The 20,427-nt window shown below is 45.3% G+C and overlaps 1 protein-coding gene across 5 annotated transcripts in view; it reads left to right on the top strand.

Moving 5' to 3' along the window:
• Dip2b (disco interacting protein 2 homolog B) overlaps positions 1 to 20,427 on the top strand; it is a 186,819-nt gene that overhangs the window by 133,049 nt on the left and 33,343 nt on the right. For 3 of the 5 annotated variants that reach the window (XM_041642505.1, XM_041642501.1, XM_041642500.1), the window contains 5 exons: positions 6,058 to 6,138; positions 8,882 to 9,009; positions 10,126 to 10,260; positions 10,660 to 10,774; positions 14,871 to 15,072. In XM_041642505.1, coding sequence (XP_041498439.1) covers positions 6,058 to 6,138; positions 8,882 to 9,009; positions 10,126 to 10,260; positions 10,660 to 10,774; positions 14,871 to 15,072 — 661 coding nt within the window. The remainder of the gene's footprint in view (positions 1 to 6,057; positions 6,139 to 8,881; positions 9,010 to 10,125; positions 10,261 to 10,659; positions 10,775 to 14,870; positions 15,073 to 20,427) is intronic. The other 2 variants (XM_041642503.1, XM_041642502.1) reach the window with 1 other exon arrangement.

The following is a 20,427-nucleotide window of genomic DNA, read 5'->3' as shown; positions in this document are numbered from 1 at the left end:
AAACCAGGTCCTCTGGAAGATGAACCGGTGCTCTTAACCATTGAGCCATCTCTCCAGACCCTGTTCCCACTTGGTTTAGCAGGGCCTCTCTTGTTCTGCTGCAATGTGTATTTCAGGCTAGTTGGCCGTGTGGACTGTGTGGTCCCGTCTCTATTTCCTAGCAGCAGTGCTGGGAGTATAGATGTGTGAGGCTGCGTCTAGCTTGTTATCTAGGGTCCAGAGATGACTCAGGTCCTCAGGCTTGCAGAGCAAGCTCTTTCGCCTACTGAGCTATCTGCAGGCCTTCAAGCAGTATTTGCAGATAATGGCGGGAGCTGCATGCTTTTTTGGTGGTGCTTGCAGTAGTGGCCAAGCGCAGTACTGCTGAGCTGCATCCCCAGCCCACAGGAGCATTTCTGATCTCCAGTATACACAATTAGAGCAAAGTGGAATGGATCCTCACCTAAGAAAGGAGAAACAGCCAGGCAGTGGTGGCCCACGCCGTTAATCCCAGCACTTGGAAGACAGAAGCAGGAGAATCTGTGAATTTGAGGTCAGCCTGGTCTATAGAGTGAGTTCCAGGACAGCCAGGGCTGCACAGAGAAACTGTTTTGACGAAAATAAAGAGGGGGAGGAGTAACCAGGTGAGATGGCTCAGCAAATCTCTGTGAGTATGAAGTCAGCCTGGTCTACAGAGTGAGTTCTAGGACAGCCAGGGCTGCACAGAGAAGCCCGGTGGTGGTGGTGGGAGCTGAAGATGGCTTGGTGGTTAAGAACACTGCTGCATTTGCAGAGGACCTGAGGTCCAGGAGATTTTGTACTCTCTTGACTTCTGTGGTGTGGTGCACATAGTGCATGCCAGTACACAATACCTAAGACGTCAAATAAAAATAAAATTTAAATTTAATTTAAAAATTAAAAACAAAATAGCTACTCAGAGAAAAGAGGAAAAACAGCTATAAACAGCTATACAGACCCCAATAAGTGAACACATGAATAAATGATTGAAGCACGCTACCGGGGATGTAGTTAAGTGGGAGAGTATGTATGTGCCCTGGGTTTTGTGCAAGACCCTGGGCTCCATCCCCACACCATAACACCCGAGGGAAAAAGTGAACAAGAACAGCTGGAGAGAGACCTCTAGCGTGCATGGAAACAAAGTTCCCATCACTGCTCTGGGTTACCTGTTTGATTTTAAACAAACTTAAGTCTGTCCCTCACCTTCTCATCTGTAAAATGGATATAATCCCATTTTGAGGACTTGACATTATGATTAACTGTAAAGCAAATTAACTGGTTAACAAATATTAACTCCTGTTACAAATATCTTAAAAATTAAAGGAAGGAGGCTGGCAAGAAAGCTTAGCTGGTAAAGACGCTCACTGCTCAGTCAGACAATTTGCTGACCTGAGTTCAGCCTCAGGTACACATGGTACAAGAGGAGAATTGACTTCTGCATGCTGTCCTCTGGTCTCTATATGAGTACTGTGACATGCAGATAGATAGATAGATAGATAGATAGATAGATAGATAGATAGATAGATAGAGTGTAAAAATATAAAGGGAGGTAGGAATGGAGAAATGAGTTAAGTTTCAGGCTGTTCTTCCAGAGGACTCAGGTTCAGTTCCTACCACCCACATGGCAGCTCCCAACCATCTAAAACTCTGGTTCCAGGAGATCCTGTGCCCTCTTCTGGCTTCTAAATGCACCAGGTATGCATATTGTACGCAGGCATACATATAGGCAAAACACCTGTACACATAAATTTTTTTAAAAAAAAATTAAAAGTTAAAGGGAGGAAAAAAATCAAGTAGGAGTAAAGAAACTCAAGAGACACGTGTGAACCAGCTCTTTCCTATGCATGCTCATATAAATGCACACACAGGCGGACAGTAAATAGCCATCACTAATAAAGAAAAACATTCCCCCCCCCCTTTTCCCCCTTTTTTTCAAGACAATGTTTCCCTGTGTAGCTTTTAAGCCTTTCTTGGAACTTGCTCTTGTAGACCAAGTTGGCCTCAAATCTACAGAGATCCACCTGCCTCTGCCATCTGAGTGCTGGGTGCACCACCACTGCCTGGCAGGAAAAGTAGTTTTTGTTTTTTTAAAGAGAACAAACTATCTTTTTTCATTATGCATACAGGAAAAGTAGTTTTAATCATAATGGAATGTCTGCCCCCTCCATGAGATTAATTTAACATAGTGTTAGCTGTAACATGGGGAAAATGTATATTCAGTGTGACAGACGTTCTGTGTGACATTGGTGGAGTTGGTGTTGAAATAGCAGTTGTGTGGGAAACTATTACAGTTGAAGGAAGACTCATAGCTTTTACACAAATTATGTAAATATATATGATAGTATTCATCAAAGCTGTTTGACTTAGTAAGCTATCAGATCACCTGTGCAGACCACACCCTAACCAGTGTGTCCTTCACCTGTGCATGTACTGCACCCAAACCAGTATGTCCTTAAAACTGGCCCTGGGTGGGCTGGAGAGATAACTCACAGGTTAAGAACACTGGCTGCTCTTCCAAAGGTTCTAAGTTCAATTCCCAACAACCACATGGTGGCTCACAACCATCTGTAATGAAATCTGGTGCCCTCTTCTAGCCTGCAGGCATACATGCAGACAGAACACTGTATACATAGTAAATTAATAAATAAAAAGGTAAATAAATTAACAAGTAAATTTTTTTTTAAAAAAAAAGATAGTCATTAAAAAAAAAAAAAAAACTGGCCCTGGGACCTGGGCAGAGGTTGGCGTATATCTTTAATCCCAGCACTCAGGAGGCAGAGGTAGGTAGATCTTTGTGAATTTGAGGTCAGCCTGGTCTAGAGAACAAGGTCTAGGACAACCAAGGACTGTACATAGAAACCTGTCTTGCAAAATAAAAATTAATTATTAATTAAAATTAACTGGCCCTGCGTCAGGCACTGTACATGTTTCTCTAAATCTGTGTGTACTACTTTTATCTTTACACAAACTCAGAGGAGGATCTGAGAGCATTCTTTTCTAGCTGAGAAGAACGTGAGGCTCAGTGCTATCACGACTTGACCAAAGTCTACTTTACCAGTAAACTGACTCCCAAAGATTTGCTGTCTTATCCCTATGAAATGCTCTATTATACAACTGTCCTACACCATGGGCTAGATGAGTTACTACCAGATGGGAATATTTATCTCAGGTATATTGTGATAGTTCTGTTAGAAACACACACACACACACACACACGCACATATCCTTTTTATTTTTTTTTTTTTTTTTTTTTTTTTTTTTTTTTTTGGTTTTTCGAGACAGGGTTTCTCTGGAGCCTGTCCTGGAACTAGCTCTTGTAGACCAGGCTGGCCTGGCCTCGAACTCACAGCGATCCGCCTGCCTCTGCCTCCCGAGTGCTGGGATTAAAGGCGTGCGCCACCACCGCCCGGCTTCCTTTTTATTTTTTAATAGTTTTTTTTATTTGTGTATATGTTATATGGCTACTGGCCAGTCCGCGTTTTATTAAAATACAAGTAACATCTTTACAGGGTACAAGACCATTTTCCCACAGCAATTCTTTCCCTCCCTCCATTTTTTTAAACAAGAACTCTGAATCTGATCTTCCTTGTTTAACTTTCTTCCTGACCATTATCCATAACAACTTGTAACCAATACTCTAAACAAAGAAAAACATCCATAATCCAGTTTTTTTTTTGGTAATGTGGACATAATTTCTAGGCTACTTCCTACTGATCGGGGTGCTGATAATCTTATGGGCACCTAAAAATATTTAGAATTATGATCAAGTCTCGACTGGAATACTCTGTGAGGCTTTATCATCTCAGCCAGCAGTCTTGAATCTGTTCTAGATGTAGAACTCAGACATCTGGGCCATCCACTCCTACCAGAGATTTTTCAGGGGGATTCTTCCTTGATCAAACCTGATTTTTCTTAACCCACAGTCTCTTATTTCCTGTGGAAACAAAGCAAAACCTCTTCTCTAAAGTAACATATCTTTTGATTTCAGTTTTTAAGTCAAGGTATTTTCAAAGTACCTATCTTGGATTAATCCAGCAGCATTTATAATCAAATATCTTTTAGCAGCTGTTGTTTCTTCCTTAGTCATCCAACCATTCAAAAACAACACAATAACATACAGTATCCAGACTCTGTGTATTTTCCATCTTTATGTGGCTTTATTTTTATTTTATTTATTTATTTAAATTTTTTTTTTGAGGTTTCTCTGTATATCTGCCTGTCCTGGCACTCACTCTGTAGACCAGGTTGTCCTTGAACTGTTGGGATTAAAGGTGTGTGCCACACCCAACTACTCTCTTTCTTTTTTTTAAAGACTTTATCCTTTTTCTTTTTTCTTCCAAGCTTACATATATTTTTAAACACACTGTAAACCATTTAAATTTTTTTTATTTTGAATCTATCTTTACTATATATCTCTCTTTTTCTGACCACATGAGTCTTTAATTTGCTAAGCAATATGACTAAAATTAAAGCCGTGGCTTAATTCACCCCATTCCTTAGCTTTCTGAGAGTCTGGCATCATGACGGAGGTACTGGCCAGAGCCATGTTTATTGCCACAATTCTGTGGAGTTTCAGGGTCCCTGCCACCACCAAGAAGTATGCTGTTGGCTACTCATAAACACTACGTGTTTGACGGCAGGGCCTCTTAAAAGATTTGCAAGGTTTTTGCAGCTAAAGTTGAGTCAGGAAGCCTCACTTAAATGAGACATACTTGCCTATAGCAAACAGAGCCCACACTAGTAAATGCTGCTACCAAGAAGCTGTGTTTATCTCTGTTCTTTTGTGCCTAGAATTACTTCCCAAGCTCTCTCAGGTTTTAAGTGGATTCAGTTGTCCACGTTAGCGCCATTTGTTGACTGAGGTTTCTGTTCCACCAGGTCCCACAGGCGTTCAGTCCCAGAGAAACACATCATCTGCTGGTTGGCCTGTTAGCTCAGGATTTCTTATTAACTAATTCTTATATCTTACATTAACCCATAATTCTTGTCTGTGTTAGCCATGTGGCTTGGTACCTTTTATGGGTGAGGTATTCCCATCTTGCTTTCTCCTCATCTGGGTGACGACTGGAGACTCAGCCTTTTCTCTTCCCAGAATTCTCCTGTTCTCGTTGTCCCGCCTATACTTCCTGCCTAGCTACTGGCCAATCCGCGTTTTATTAAAATACAAGTAACAGATCTTTTCAGGGTACAAGATCTTTGTCCCATAGCATGTGTGTGTGTGTTCATGTGCTCTGTATATGCGTGTGCATGTGAAACAGTTCACATGGGGTGTCCTCCATTGGCCATACTTTACCTTGTTTATGTTTGTTTGTCATTTAGGTTTTAGTAGCTGCCCTGGAAACCTCTAGCTTCTGCAGTTTACACCTTCCCCCAACTTCCTCCACGGGCGTTGAGATCAGAACTGTGGTCCTCATGTTTGTACAGCATGTACTTTACCCACTGAACTGTCTCCCCAACCCTGCAGCCCCTGTTTTGACATATTTGGTTGTTATGTCAATCTGTGTATCTTGTGTGCTCGTGAGGTGACGCATTTGTTAAGGTATTTCACATACAGCCTGATGTGTTATGCCCACAGTCCACGTGGTGAAAGGAGAGACTTCACTCCCCACAGTTATCCTCTGCCACACATGTGTGCAGTGGCACGTGGGTATGAGCACAGACATAAAAAATAATAAGGTAGTAAAACATGCATGTACATGTATCTTTTTATAAGTACAGGGGAGAATAACAAACATTGAAATGGTTGAGAGTCCTGGATTTGTTGCAGAATTTGGCTTCTAATAAGCATGGTGTACACACACACACAAACACACACACTAGGCGTGTTCTTTGTTTTTAGAGATGGGGGGTCTTATTATGCAGCCTTGGCAGCCTGAAGATTGCTCACTGAGACCCATCCATCTGTCTCCAGGTGCAGGGTTACTAAAGGCGTGCACTGACCATGCCCTGCTCAGTTAGCATGTGTTACTTGCAGCTTTTCTTTTGTAAGACTTTTTTAAAAATCCGGTGAATTTTCAGAAAAACTAACCAAGCTTTTCACCCTTTCCTTTTGTCTTTTAGGTGATTCCTGTGGCCTCTTCAGGCTCTCCTGTGGGAGATGTGCCCTTCATCCGGTCGGGACTGCTCGGCTTCGTAGGACCGGTAGGTGACGGTTTCCTGTTGATTTTGCTACATACGATCTAAACATTTGAACCTTAATTCACAGAACTACACAATTCTGTGTAACTGAAGGTGCCACAGTACCTCTTATAAGCAGTCACAAGTTGTCCCTCTCCTGTCTTCAGCCGGTCTTGCTCCATGGTCCTGGCTGGCTTGCAGAGACCCTGCCTCCGCCACCACACCAGGCACTTGAGTTCTATTTAGATGATTGCTTAAGGCTGTCATAGAAACTGGACAGTGTCCACTTTTTGTCCCAGCACTCGGGAGGAGAGGCAGGAGGGTCTCTGAGCTTGAGACCAGCCTGGTCTACAGAGTGGGTTCCAGGACAGCTAGGGCTACATAGGAAACCATGTCTTGAAAAACCAGAGAGAGAGAGAGAGAGAGAGAGAGAGAGAGAGAGAGAGAGAGAGACAGAAAATAATTTGTTACTTGGTAAATGGTATTTACAGGTACTGGATCTAGAGCTGACTAGGACCCGAAGTCTTTCTCAAAGGGTACATGATGAGCCCAAGGAATTCATGAGGATGGCAGAGGGCCAGACCACGGGAAGTGATGGGTGGTCACTATCTTATAAACTCATCTGTTGTTGTCTCCCTCCTACCTGCTTTCCTGCTCTCAACTGTTCAACTCCTCTGAGAATGTGTAGAATTGACTTTTGCTTCTCTTTCCACCTGGGATTTGGGTGCCAAGAGTCGCCCTCTTAGAAACTGTATACACTGAGTGTAACCTCAGCTGTCCTGACCTCCAGCCAGCACCAGAATAGTCTCAGATGCCCAGCTCTTTAGCTTGCGACACTGTTGGGGTCTGGGACGGAGCTTCAGCCATCTCTGAAATAGACAGACTCTAGTCCTGCTCTCTAGGATGACCCCCTAAACCCTGACCTAGCTGCCAGAAAGCTGTGCCAGCTGAACAACCTCACTGGAAAAGATTTGGAGAAACAGGCATCTCTATTTTAAGATTGTTTTTATTATTTAATTGTACATGTGTGTACTTGCATAGAGGAGTTTAATGCCGTGGAGTTGGAGTTACAGAACTTGTGAGCCACATGACATGGATGCTGGAAACCACACTCAGCTCCTTCATAAGGCCAGTGTATTCCTAACCACCAGCCTAATCTCTAGCTCCTCTTCTCTGACTGACACCAGCTCTTAACACAGTTGGAAGTGACTGGCTCCCCACTGGCATTGTAGGTGGACCAAAGCTTCATATGCATAGAGATTCTGCCTTTCTGTTGTAGCCCAGTCACTCTGGGCCACTGCACTGTGCTTAGAAAGTTAATGAGTGACATCCACGTGGAGATAATACTGGCTCATTGAGTACATGTCAATAGTCCAAGTCTTCAGACTAACTAGGAGGGAGGCCATGGAATGTTCCCACAGTAATGCTGCTCTGTTGTCCTGGGAAGAAGACCTGCAGCAGTCTTGGGCCTTTTTCTCCATCTACTCCTGCTCTTGCCTGATGGAAACAGTGGCACCCTTCCATGCTCGACGCAACTTTTTACAGATTACAATTGCTTGACTTCCCTCTAATTCCAGTAGTCAGTGAACATGAACTAACCCATATACCCATGGCTAGAAAAGTAAATGACACATGGTTGTAGTTTCTTCCCTGTGAAATTCCCCTCTAAGAATATAAATGAGTTCATCACAGACTGTAAGACCTCAGTGCGTACTAACTAGTGGCTCAGCTAAACCTGATGACTTGAGTTCAATCCCTAGGATATTGACAGAAGTTTCTGTCCCTCCAGGTCCCACAGCCATTTGGTCCCATATAAACACACAGAGGTCTACATTAATCATAAACTAGTTGTCCTAGTAGCTCAGGCTTCTTATTAATTAATTCTTGCATCTTACATTAATCCATTATTCTTGTCTGTGTCAGCCACATGGCTTGGTACCTTTCATCAGCAAGGCATTCTCATCTTGCTTCCTCTGTGTCTGGGTGACAACTGCAGACTGAGCTCTCCTCTTCCCAGAGTTCTCCTGTTCTCATTGCCCGACCTCTACTTCCTGTCTGGCTACTGGCCAATCAGCATTTTATTAAACAAGTATAAGAAACATATCTTTACAGGTTAAATCCATTGTCCCACATCAAGGACACACATGGTGGAGGAGAGACCTGGCGCCTTTGAGTTGTCTTCTGACTCCATGAGCATGCCGGTGCCCACTCACACATGCACACACAAGAGAAATGGTGTGACTTTTAAACAGACTTCATTGACTCAAAAATGCCACTTCCTCACTGATTCCAGAGGGTTTCTTTTAAAAAAATCCAATTGAGGTGGATTTAATCCACATTCAATTCCACATACCTTTAATCCCATCATTCAGATGGCAGAGGTAGGCAGATCTCAGTGAGTTTGAGGCCAGCCTGATCCATCTAGTGATTTACAGGACAGCCATGACTACACAGTGAGACCCTGTCTTGGGGGAATATAAATAAATGAATAAGGATTTGCTGAAGGAGGCAGAGGTAGGAGGATCACGAGTTCAAGGCCACAGTCTGGGCTACGCATTTTATATATATCATGACATTGTTTTCTTTGATGTAAACACACAGGGTTTTTTTGTAGTGTTGGGGATTGAACTGTGTACATGCCTTACAGGTATTTTTCTTAGCCGTGTTTTTTTTTTTTTTAATGAGATTTACTTCAAAGCTGGAAATGTAAAGTGTCTTACCCATTAACCATGGAAATGAAAGTAAACAAATCATTGTTAACTTTCAGGGTAGCTTGGTGTTTGTGGTTGGGAAGATGGATGGACTGCTCATGGTTAGTGGTCGGAGACACAACGCTGACGACATTGTTGCTACGGGACTTGCTGTCGAGTCCATCAAGACCGTCTATCGAGGGAGGTAGGTGCTGCATGAGATGACGTCATCACTTTGGGGTCGTCTGCAGTGCTTTCTCTAGACGCTTCTTCCAGTTTCTTAGGTTGGCTTGGGTTCAAACGACAGAAGCCTGACTTTCAATATCTGGCCTACAGTGTTTGGCTCTTTGAGTGACTGAGAAGAATAAGATGGGTATCAGAGTCTGTTACTCTTTGAGTTCTGAAGATGGGGGAGCATTAAAGAAGAAACATTGCCCCTCCCATACTCTGTAGAAATGCAGGCCTAAGAATTCTTCCTCTCACTTCTTACCCAGTTGCTGTATTGTCCATGTGCAGATTGACATGTCAGCTTAGTGTTGAGAATCCAGATTCTGTGGACAAGGCCAGGCCTTTCCTTCTGCTTACTAATGCAAGAAGAGGTATTCCAGCAGTTCAGTCTCCTCCAGGGGTCTGGTAGGGTTATTTTTGTTTTGTTTTTGCACAAGAACATTTTGATACACATGTATGATGTGCTTGGAGCATGTGTCTCCTTATCCCTCCTTTCCTGACCTGAGTTGCATAAGAAGTAAGAAAATATGAAGATATCACAAAGAACCAGTTCCTGAATTATGTGGTTTTCTGAAACTGTGTGGCTCTTAGGAATGGAGGAGCTCCTGGGCCCTAGACCCACTGTGTGTGGTCACAGTTGTGTCCTTGGGCACAACACAGTGGCAGGCAGGTAGTTAATATCCCATAACTGCTGTGGAGGGAGGGCGGGACTCAGGCTGTCAAGCAGCATCTTTGCTCCCCTGTCCTTTCCCAGCCTTCCTGCATTCACTCAGCAAACACTCCCTGGCGGCAGCTATACGCTGCTTTTCTGGGTGCTCTGACAGGGAAGGAAACAGGTTATGTGTGTACCCTCATGTTCTCATGACAAACACAGGAGCCAGGCAAATGGCCACATAGACAGCACCGAGAGGGTCATGAGTGCTGTGGGGTGACCACCTGCAGTGGCCTGGGGACGCCTCACTAGTAAGGGGACATTTGAGCGCAGACCTCCCCTAGATCCGACTCCATCCACCCCCTCTTGGCCTCAGTCTTCCTCACTCCCTTGCCCGTGTCTGACTTCCGCTCCACTCTCTGCTTCACCACTCTGCTCCAGGCACACTGGCCTTCTTGCTGTTCCTCAAACCTGCCAAGCTCGTCCCTACCTCAGAACCTTTCCGCTTTCCGTTCCTTCTGCCCGGAATCCTCTTCCTCCAGATCTCCGCGTGGCTCGCGTCCTCACCTCATTCAGGTCTCTGCTCCAGTGTCCCCTCCCCAGGGAGGCGCTCCCCCAAGCATCCATATCCCACTCTGCTGAGCACCCCACTCCACTGGCCCTGCCCCAGGTGCTTCCTGGTGCACATCACAACATGGCTTCATTATCTGTGTGTCGATTGGTTCTGTCTGTGACACGTGAGCATCACAAAGACAGGAACTGTGTCTTCTTTACCATTCTGTGGGGCTTAATTCGTGTTGTCTTCATTTTTGTTTCAAGTGAACCATTCGATCCTGGTTTGGTGATGATGGCACCTTTCTTTCTACTGCTCATGTGTGGGTGGTATGTCGGGACGGCTCCTCTTCACTTCCAACTCAGGAAAGCAAACAGGATGGTTTTGAAGGGAGACTGATGTGTCTGATCTGTCTCTCTTAGAATTGCTGTGTTTTCTGTGTCTGTATTTTATGACGAGCGCATTGTGGTGGTGGCAGAGCAAAGGCCCGATGCGTCTGAGGAAGACAGCTTCCAGTGGATGAGCCGTGTGCTGCAGGTGAGCACTGGGTCTGTGCCGGTCACAGGTGGCTGTGACTGCCGCCTACCAGATATTCTTTCTTTCAAAATTATGTTTGAGGGCTAGAGAGATGGCTCAGTCGATAACAGTTGCTTTTCCAGAGGACCTGAGTTCAAATCCCAGCACCCATACAATGATTTACTGGGTGGTGGTGGCACACACCTTTAATCCCAGCACTGGGGAGGCTGAGGCAGGCGGATCTCTGTGAGTTTGAGGCCAGTCTTACGTACACAGTAAGTTCCAGGATAGCCAGTGCTACACAGAGAAACCCTGTCTCAAAAAAAAAAAAAAAACAGAATAAAACAAAAAGACCAAAAATAAAAGTTGTGTTTCAGACTTTGATGTGCAGGCAGTGAAATGTGTTCATACCCACTCTCCTTCCTGCCTCTCCCACTTTCTCCGTATCTCCCAAACACCTTATTTCTTTCATGCCCACGTGTTTACTACCCATGAAGCTTTTGGCTGCCCTCTGTGGCATGCATCTCTGAAAGTAATTGTTGTAAGTAGGTAATCTCAGTCTTGCTATACCATGTGTGTAGAAGGTTCAAGCACATGTAAGTGAGAGAGCTTTTTGTGGAGTTGGCGGAGGTGGGTAGATGGACCAGTGTTGTGCCTGTCTTGCGAGACTCCCTAACAAGACCACCACAGAGCTGGTATCTGAGGTAGGGGTTTACTGAATACAAGCTCAAGCCAGGACTTTCATCCCGCACTCAGAGTGGAGGAAAATGGCCCTGAGCCTCTGGGTTTGTTTTTGTTTGTTTGTTTTTTCAAGACAGGGTTTTGCAGCTTTGGAGCCTGTCCTGGAACCAGTAGACCAGGCTGACCTCAAACTCACAGAGATCCATCCACCTGTCTCTGCCTCCCTAGTGCTGGGATTAAAGGCGTGCACACCACTACCCAGCTGGGTTTGGGGGTTTTTAAAGGGAAAAACTGCAAGCAGGGTAGCCCAGCCTTGGCAGTTCAGGATTGGTAAGGGTATGCAATGAACCTTTGAGTTTATTGGCTGGGGTCTTGGGGAATTTCAAACAATGGTTATCAACAAAATCACAAGGACATCTGTAGCCTGGCGAGTGTTGTTTACCCAAATTTCTTGCTGGCTGTCTTACCCAGGTGGGGTCGCCCTGACCAGGATCCTGGCAGTTAGTAGCCTTTTTTGGAATGTTTATGCCTTTGTTGGAGCTGAGTTCTTTCCCTGGTTAGGTCCTGAGTTCTTCCTCAAAATGGAGTTTGTTCTGCTCCTTCACCTTCAGGGTAGGAAGAAGACTTGTGCTCAGTGTTGAGAACGTGTTTTTAGTGGAAACTGGCTATGAGAGTGTAAGGAGCCAAGTCTCCATCTGTCAGCACTGTGGGTGGAGGCTGGTGACTTCAGAACTCGTCTCCTGACCTGTAGAGATGGAGCAGGGTCTCTTTCAGGACGAGTGGATTGAGTGAGGTCACCAATGGAAGTGCCTGGTCTGCCCTCACTAGACAGTGGTGATCTTATTAATATAAAATGCTGATAATATTACCCACTGTGAGTCCCATGCAGGCTGAGACTTCTCTGTCTTTTTTGTTCTCCACTCAGCCCCCGGAGCTTGAGAGCGATGCTAGCATGCAGCATAGTACCATTCAAAAGTATTTGTTGGCTAAATGTACAGTCCAGAGCAAGCTGGCCTGCCCTCCCAATGAACTCTGATGTGCTGGACGTGTTTCCAGGGCTGTGACTTCTCTGCCTAGGGCCCTTAGCCTTCTGAACAGTCCCTTAATAACATAGAAATGATGCAGACACAAAATGAGAATGAGCACTGGACAATTTCAGATTTCTTTCTCTTCTCAGAATACATTATTCTGAATTATTAGCTAGTCTACAGGCAGGCTGTTTGTAGTACAGAAATGAAAAGAACTGCTGGGTACGGCGCACGCCTTTAATCTCAGCACTCAGGAAGCAGAGGCGAGCAGATCTCTGTGAGTTCAAGGCCAGCCTGGTCTACAAAGTTCCAGAACAGCCAGGGCTGTTAAAACAGGGAAACCCTGTCTCAAAAAACAGAAGACAACAAAACAGAAAGAAAGGAACTAGGTATGGTGCACATGTCTTTATCCCAGCACTTTGGAGGCAGAGACAGGTGGAGCTCTGAGAGCTGAGTTCCAGGACAGCAAGGGCTACATAAAGAGACCCTGTCTCAGAAACAAGCAAACAAATCAGAGGACATAATCTGAGTATAAACCAGGCTAAAATACTGTGAAGACTGTAGGATTGGGCTGATACCTGGTTATCTGAAAGGTGGTGGCAGACGTGCAAAGATTGATTTTAGTCAGGTGTGACAGTATGTCCTGTAACCCAGCACTTGGAAGGTGAGGTGAGAATTTAGAGTTTAAAGCCACATTAAACACTGTCACCAAGGAACAATAGTAAGGCCTAGAGAGAGGGCTTATGGGGTCTTCCAGAGGACCTGGGTTGGAGTCTGAGCCCCCAGGCTGACAACCATCTGTGACTCCGGTGTGGCCATGGGCACCATTCATACACGTGGTACACACGCATACATATAGGCAAACATTCACATACATAAAATAAAGAATTAATTAAATGAAAAAGAGTGAGAAGGGCTCTGCTGGTAAAGGCAGTTGCAGTGCAAGCCTGATGACCTCAGGTCAGTCCTGGGGACCCATTTAAAGGGGGGAAGAGAAAATGGACTCCTCTAAGCTGCCCTCTGCCCTCCTCAGAAACGCTGCGCTGCGTCATTCTCATGTGCATGCACGCACACACACCATCACAGTGGCACCACCACACCCATCCACACACCATCACAGTGGCACCACCATACCCATACACACACACACACACACACACACACACACACACACACCATCACAGTGGCACCACCACACCCATCCACACACCATCACAGTGGCACCACCATACCCATCCACACACACACACACACACACACACACACACCATCACAGTGGCACCACCATACCCATCCACACACACACACACACACACACCATCACAGTGGCACCACCATACCCACACACACACACACACACACACACCATCACAGTGGCACCACCATACCCACACACACACACACACACACACACCATCACAGTGGCACCACCACACCCATCCACACACCATCACAGTGGCACCACCATACCCATACACACACACACACACACACACACACACACCATCACAGTGGCACCACCACACCCATCCACACACCATCACAGTGGCACCACCACACCCATCCACACACCATCACAGTGGCACCACCATACCCACACACACACACACACACACACACACACACACCATCACAGTGGCACCACCATACCCATCCACACACACACACACACACACACACCATCACAGTGGCACCACCATACCCACACACACACACACACACACACACCATCACAGTGGCACCACCATACCCACACACACACACACACCATCACAGTGGCACCACCACACCCATCTACACAGGAGATTTTTTTCTAGTCCTGTAACTTTATTTGATATTCATTGAGTTAGTTCTCATCCCAGGTCACTGTAGAGGTTTTAATGTGGTCGTAGGATACAAGTTGCTGACATAAAGAGCTTGTCTGGTGAGTCCTCATCCTCATTTTGTTTTTCTGGACAAACATACGGGATACAGTGTGGACCATTTCTTATTCTTTGAGACCAGATGAGCCTGGTGTCAGCGTGCACCCCTGAAGTTCCCTTTGCTTCATCGCACATTTCTGGATTTCTTGGAGGGCCTGAGGGGCGTGCTTCTTGAAGCCCCACCGTGGGTGTGCTCATGGATGTTGATGGTGTATTCTCGGGTTCTTGCTGCCCTCCTGCCAGACCCGAGTTGGAAAGGAAGGGCTCGAAGGATGTAGGAAGGAAAACCGGGTGGCTGGTATCACTTCCAGATCACAGGGAGGTGGAGAGTGGAGGTGTAAACAGGCATATTTGGGGACTTAGTGATCTACCAGACTCCCGTCCTGGGATGGATAGAGAGGCACCCTGCCGAAAAATTATGGGCTCTGTCAGGATATATCAGATGTTCTCAAAGTAATCTCCCTGTTTTTCTTTGTGTTTTTCCAGGCAATTGATAGCATCCATCAAGTAGGCGTTTACTGCCTTGCTCTGGTGCCTGCCAACACATTACCAAAAACTCCACTAGGAGGAATCCATATATCTCAGACAAAACAGCTCTTTCTGGAGGGATCTCTGCACCCGTGTAATATCCTCATGTGTCCACATACATGTGTGACGAACTTGCCCAAACCCCGACAAAAGCAGCCAGGTAATAATCTAGCTTCTAGCTGTGACATTACGATGCAGTTTTTTTTTTTTTTTTTTTTTTTTTTTTTTTTTTTTTTTTTTAGTTTTTCGAGACAGGGTTTCTCTGTGGCTTTGGAGCCTGTCCTGGAACTAGCTCTGTAGACCAGACTGGTCTCGAACTCACAGAGATCCGCCTGCCTCTGCCTCCCGAGTGCTGGGATTAAAGGCGTGCGCCACCATCGCCCGGCTCGATGCAGCTTTTTGAAGGCAGACTCTTTCAGCACGTGGTGCGTCGGTTTAGGCTCTATGCAGAGATAACAAGAACAGCATACGCTGCCCAGCAGCCAGGAAGACGGCTGCCTGTGGGAACGCTGCCCTGGCTGAACGTTTCTCCTCTTCTGAGTTTGCCACGATGGTCAGCGTCCCCCTAGGAGAAAGGGGTAAAGCGCGTCCTCTGGTGACAAGAGCAGCTGGTTTTCCATGGGTGCTCACTAAATGCCATGCACTGGCTATGCATGTTACGTGTGTGATCCTGAGTGTGAGCCGTGTGCTCTCTCTCAGTATCATTGTATCATACTGGCCTTCTGCGGGAATCTCATGCCTAGACCTACTCCTTCTCTCATAGCTGCTGAGGTGTGGTGTGGGCCTGTCTTACCTCTGGGGAATAGGCATCTTCCGAGTTATAACCAGAACATAAACAGCATGCTTTGTGTTGGCCATTTTCAAGGTACAAACCAAAAGAATATGAATTGCCACATGGAAAAGAGAAGAAACACAAATCAGTTTCACCTTCTTGCTTGATTTCTCAGCAGACAAATGTCACGGGGCTGGGTGGAAAGCTAAGGTACTGATGTGACCCATTGATAGGCAGTCCTCTTTAAACATATGTCAAATCGAGTTGATGTCCTGTCTCAAAAAATTAAGAAGTCATGGCGTGGTGGCATACACCAAGACAGTGGGATCTCTGAGTTCAAAACCAGTCTGGTCTACATAGTAAGTTCCAGGCCATCCAGGGCTACACAGTGAGGCCTTGTCTCAATGAAAGAGATGAGGAGGGGACTTAAAACTGGCATGGCTTTGCTGGATGTGCTGACACCTTTTAGCTTCCTGTCTGCTTAGAAACATCAAAGCCCAAACCAGGCCTCTCCAGTGCCCCCTCCACCCCCGGCCCATACCCTGCATGGTGAGTAGAGGAAAAGCAGACAGTGGGAGGACTGGAAAGGAAGGTGTGGCATTTGAGTCTATTTTATGAGGTGGCTGTTACTGACAGGTGAGCAGCATGTGCGGTGATGAGGTATGGGATGCTTGCATGACCCTGCACTGCTCTAAAGTGGAGAAGTTGGTCACCGTGCTCGCTGTGGTCCACCGTCCCAAAGTCCTATCCCGCCCTCGGCCAGACCGTTAGAACTACCCTATCTTAGAGACAGTGGGCTCTGCTAGTGGAAATGAAGGGGTTATGGAGGCTAGCATTCTAGTTCTTGTGTTTGTTCATTGGTCTTATGTTGGTTGGGACTACTGTTGTAATACAAGAAAGTCTGGATCAAGAAGGTTGTGTGGTTAATTAAGAAATGTAATAGGAGCTGGAGAGATGCCTGAATGCTAAGAGTCTTTGCTGCTTCTCTAGAAGATCTGTGTTCAGATTGGAGCGTCCGTACAGGCGACTCACAACTGCCTGTAACTCCAGCCTCTAGGATTAGACACCGTCTTCTGGCCTCTATTAGGTACCCACACATATGACACATGTGTGCACTCACACACATGAAAATGAAACAACAGAAATGGAGTATCTTGACACACATTTCCTGCGTAGGCATATAGTAACCACATAAAATGTACCTCCTGCAGCAATGTGGCTTACTGGCAGAGTGTGTTCAACATGTGCAAGCTCCTGGATTCGATTCCCAGCACTGAAGAAACACAGACCTGTGCAATCCCTTCTTCATCTTAAATCTTATTGCTTTATTATGAATAGAATCCTATTTTAAGTAGCAGTATAAGATGATTTATTTATTTATTTATTTGTTTGTTTATTTATTTATTTATTTTTGAGATAGAATTTAGATGTGGTAGGGCTTAAATTCACGGTCATTATGCCTCAGCCTCCCAAGTGCTGGATTACATGTATGCTCACCCTGATAAACATATGATTTTTTAATGAAAACAATCATGTTTGAGTAGATGCTTTTAAAATGTTCTTAGAGGTACAGTAGACTTTAAATTTTTCTTTTCTTTTCTTTTTTCTTTTTGGTTTTTTTGTGTGTTTTGAGACAGGGTTTCTCTGTGTAACAGCTCTGGCTGTCCTGGAACTCATTCTGTAGACCAGGCTGGCCTCAAACTCAGAGAGATCCACCTGCCTCTGCCTCCCGAGTGCTGGGATTAAAGATGTGCACTAACACTGCCCAATCCTATAAATTTATTTTTATGTGTATTGGTATTCTGTCTGCATTTATGCCTATGCAGCATGTGAGTGCAGTGCCCAAAGCAGCCAGAAGAGGGTGTAGGATCCCCTGAAACTGGGTTACAGATGGTTGTGAGCCATCTTGTGGGTACTGGGAATTGATCACAGGTTCTCTGTAAGAGGATCCAGGTTCAATTTCCACCACTACATGACAGCTCAAATCTGTCTGTAACTCTGGTTTTAGGGGATCTGCCACCCTCTTCTGACCTCCTCAGCCAATGCATGCACATGACATACAAACAGGCAAGAAACCCATATCTAAATAAATAACTGAATTCATAAGTGTTTTTAATTCAGAAGAGCAGAGAGTTAGGAAGACAAAGATAATGAGTGTCGAGTCAGCCTCACTCAGATGCTGTTGGCTCCAGTCATGGAAAAACCAGAAGCAGAGCCAAGTCTGTTTCTCTTCAGGTGAAAGGTTCAGAGCAAGGCAAGCCTGGTGAGGATTGATCAGTCCTCAGCTGTCCTGTGCCACTTCCTCGCCTTTTTGTTGTTGTTGTTTAGTTTTTATCCCTTATTTTGGTTTTTTTGAGACAGGTTTCTCTGTGTAGCTCTAGCTGTCCTGGAACTCCCTCTGTAAACTTGGCTAGCCTCAAACTCAAAGGAATCTGCCTGCCTCTGCCTCCCAAGTGCTGGGATTAAAGCCATACACCACCACCACCCAGCTAAATACTTATTTATTTTTATTTTGTGTGTATGGGTGTTTTGCCTCCATTTATGCCTGTGTACCATGTGTGTTCAGAGGCCAGAAGAGGGCATCAGATTCCCTGGAACTGGAGTTAAATGTGGTGGTTAGTTGCTGTATAGGTACTGGGAACTGAACCTGGTCCCCTGAAGTAGCCGCCAGGTGATCTTAATGACTAAGCCATTCCTCCAGAATCTTTTTGTTCTGGTGACTTGTTACTGAACTGTTGTTATAGGTGTGCTGCATGACAGTAGCCTTTGAAAGAGCAGGCACTTGCTTTTCCCTCATGGAGTCTTCATAAGCTGCAGGTCATACTCAGAATTTGCCCATGTTCTCCTCTTTGGAATGGGCTGTGGCCTGAAGTTCCAGTAACCTTGCCTCAACCTCCTTACTACTGGATTTGCTAGTATAAGCCACATGCCCAGTATGGGCAGTACTTTCCACAGGAAACATGACTGAAACGGGATGTCCAGCCAACCCACACAAATGTGGTTAGGGTGTCTATTTCTGTCACCACCTCCTACTGTTTCTTGTCTAGAGCAAGTCAGACCATGTCCAACAAGTCAGTGTAGCCAAGTAGCGTCCAGTGTGAGTGCAGCTAAGAAAAGAAGGAAGGTTCTGACAGAAACAACTGTGGCCATGAGTCTCCTTAGCAGCCTGCCTGACCTCTAGCAGTGTTCTGCATCCTGACCAGCAGAGACGAGAAAGCTGTAGAGAGAATTCCTTCTCCAAACAGATCTCACAGAAGTCAGAAGTCAGGGGTGACCTTTTCTCCCTTGTCTCAAACTAAAGAAGATAGTCTATTTCAGGGTGTGTACAGACAATCTGGGTTATCAGCAACTCTGAGGTCAAGACCAATGTGGTCTACTGAGAGTTCTGGGTTGTCACTGTAAGAACTTGTTTAGGAAAAAGAAGCAGAAAAGAAACCTGTGTTGTGTTATGGGGGGGGGGGGGGTTGTAGGTAAAGTACGGTGTTGGCCTCAGGGAACTTTGAAAGCTTTGTGGGAAAGGTGAGGGAATGTTCCAGGTGGGGCAGTGTGCAGTGTCCTGGGAACTGCCTCCTGCTTCTCCATTTTCACTCTGACCCGTGTGCTCAAGAACTGCACCCAGAAGACCCTGTTCATGTGCTGCTGCTGTGAAGAGACACGTGACTACGGCAACTCTTATAAAGGGAAACCTTTAATTGGGCTCACTTACAGTTCAGAGGTTTAGTGCATTATCATTGTGGCAGGAAACATGGTGGCACGTGACAGACATGGTGCTGGAGAAGGAGCTGAGAGTTCTACATCTTGATCTCAGGCAACAGGAAGTGAACTGTGTACCACACTGGGTGTAGCTTGAGCAAATGAGACCTCAAACCCACCCCCACAGTGACACACCTTCTCCAACAAGGTCACACCTCCTGATAGTGACACTCCCTATGGGCTAAGCATTCAAACACTTGAGTCTGTGTGTCCAAACCTATTCATACCACCACAGTCTTATACCACAGTCTTTCAGGTGTTACTGCTTAGTGTCCACTTTTTAAATGTCACTCCTGGGGCTGGAGAGGCACTGAGAGGCTGAGGGCAGTTTGTGCTCTTACAGAGAACCCGAGTTCAAATCTCTGCGCCCACATTGGGTAGCTCACAACTACCTAGTTCCAGGGGGATCTGATCCCCTCTTCTGGCTTCTGCAAACATGTGCATACATATACATACACATAAATAATAAAATAAATCTTTAGAAACAGAAACAGCAGTTCTGTTTATTTCACACTGTAAAGTTAGTTCAGATCATTTTCACAGGTATATGCTGGGTCCTTAATATGGAAAGGACTGTTTGGAGAGTGGCATATCTCATTTATTATGCAATTTCATAAGAAAGGTTGGTGTCTCAAGATTATTTTGAACACTTTGCAGGCAAGCTGTTCTCCCATCAGAGTGTGGAAACAATCTCCCATCCTCAACATTTTTATCTTTTATGGCAAACAGTTTAAAATTGCATTTTGTGTGTGTGTGTGTGTGTGTGTGTGTGTGTGTGTATCAAAGGACAATTTGTGAATTTGTGCAAGTAAATTTTTTCTTTCATTAATCCTTAAGCTGCTGAAAAATAAATTTTTCCTTCAACCATATTGATCCTGGAGATTAAACTTAGGTCATTAGGCTTATTGAATCTTCTTGCTGGTCCCTTTTCTTTGCTTTTCTTTTCTTCTCCTCTTCTCTTCCTTCTCCTCCCCCCCTCTCCCCTCCCTT

This window comes from Microtus oregoni, unplaced genomic scaffold, assembly GCF_018167655.1.
Source record: "Microtus oregoni isolate MIOR12 unplaced genomic scaffold, Mior012 000077F_ref0000221, whole genome shotgun sequence".
Classification (NCBI taxonomy): domain Eukaryota; kingdom Metazoa; phylum Chordata; class Mammalia; order Rodentia; family Cricetidae; genus Microtus; species Microtus oregoni.
The sequence above is the reverse complement of the archived record's forward strand: the minus strand, read 5'-3'. Positions and strand labels throughout refer to the sequence as shown.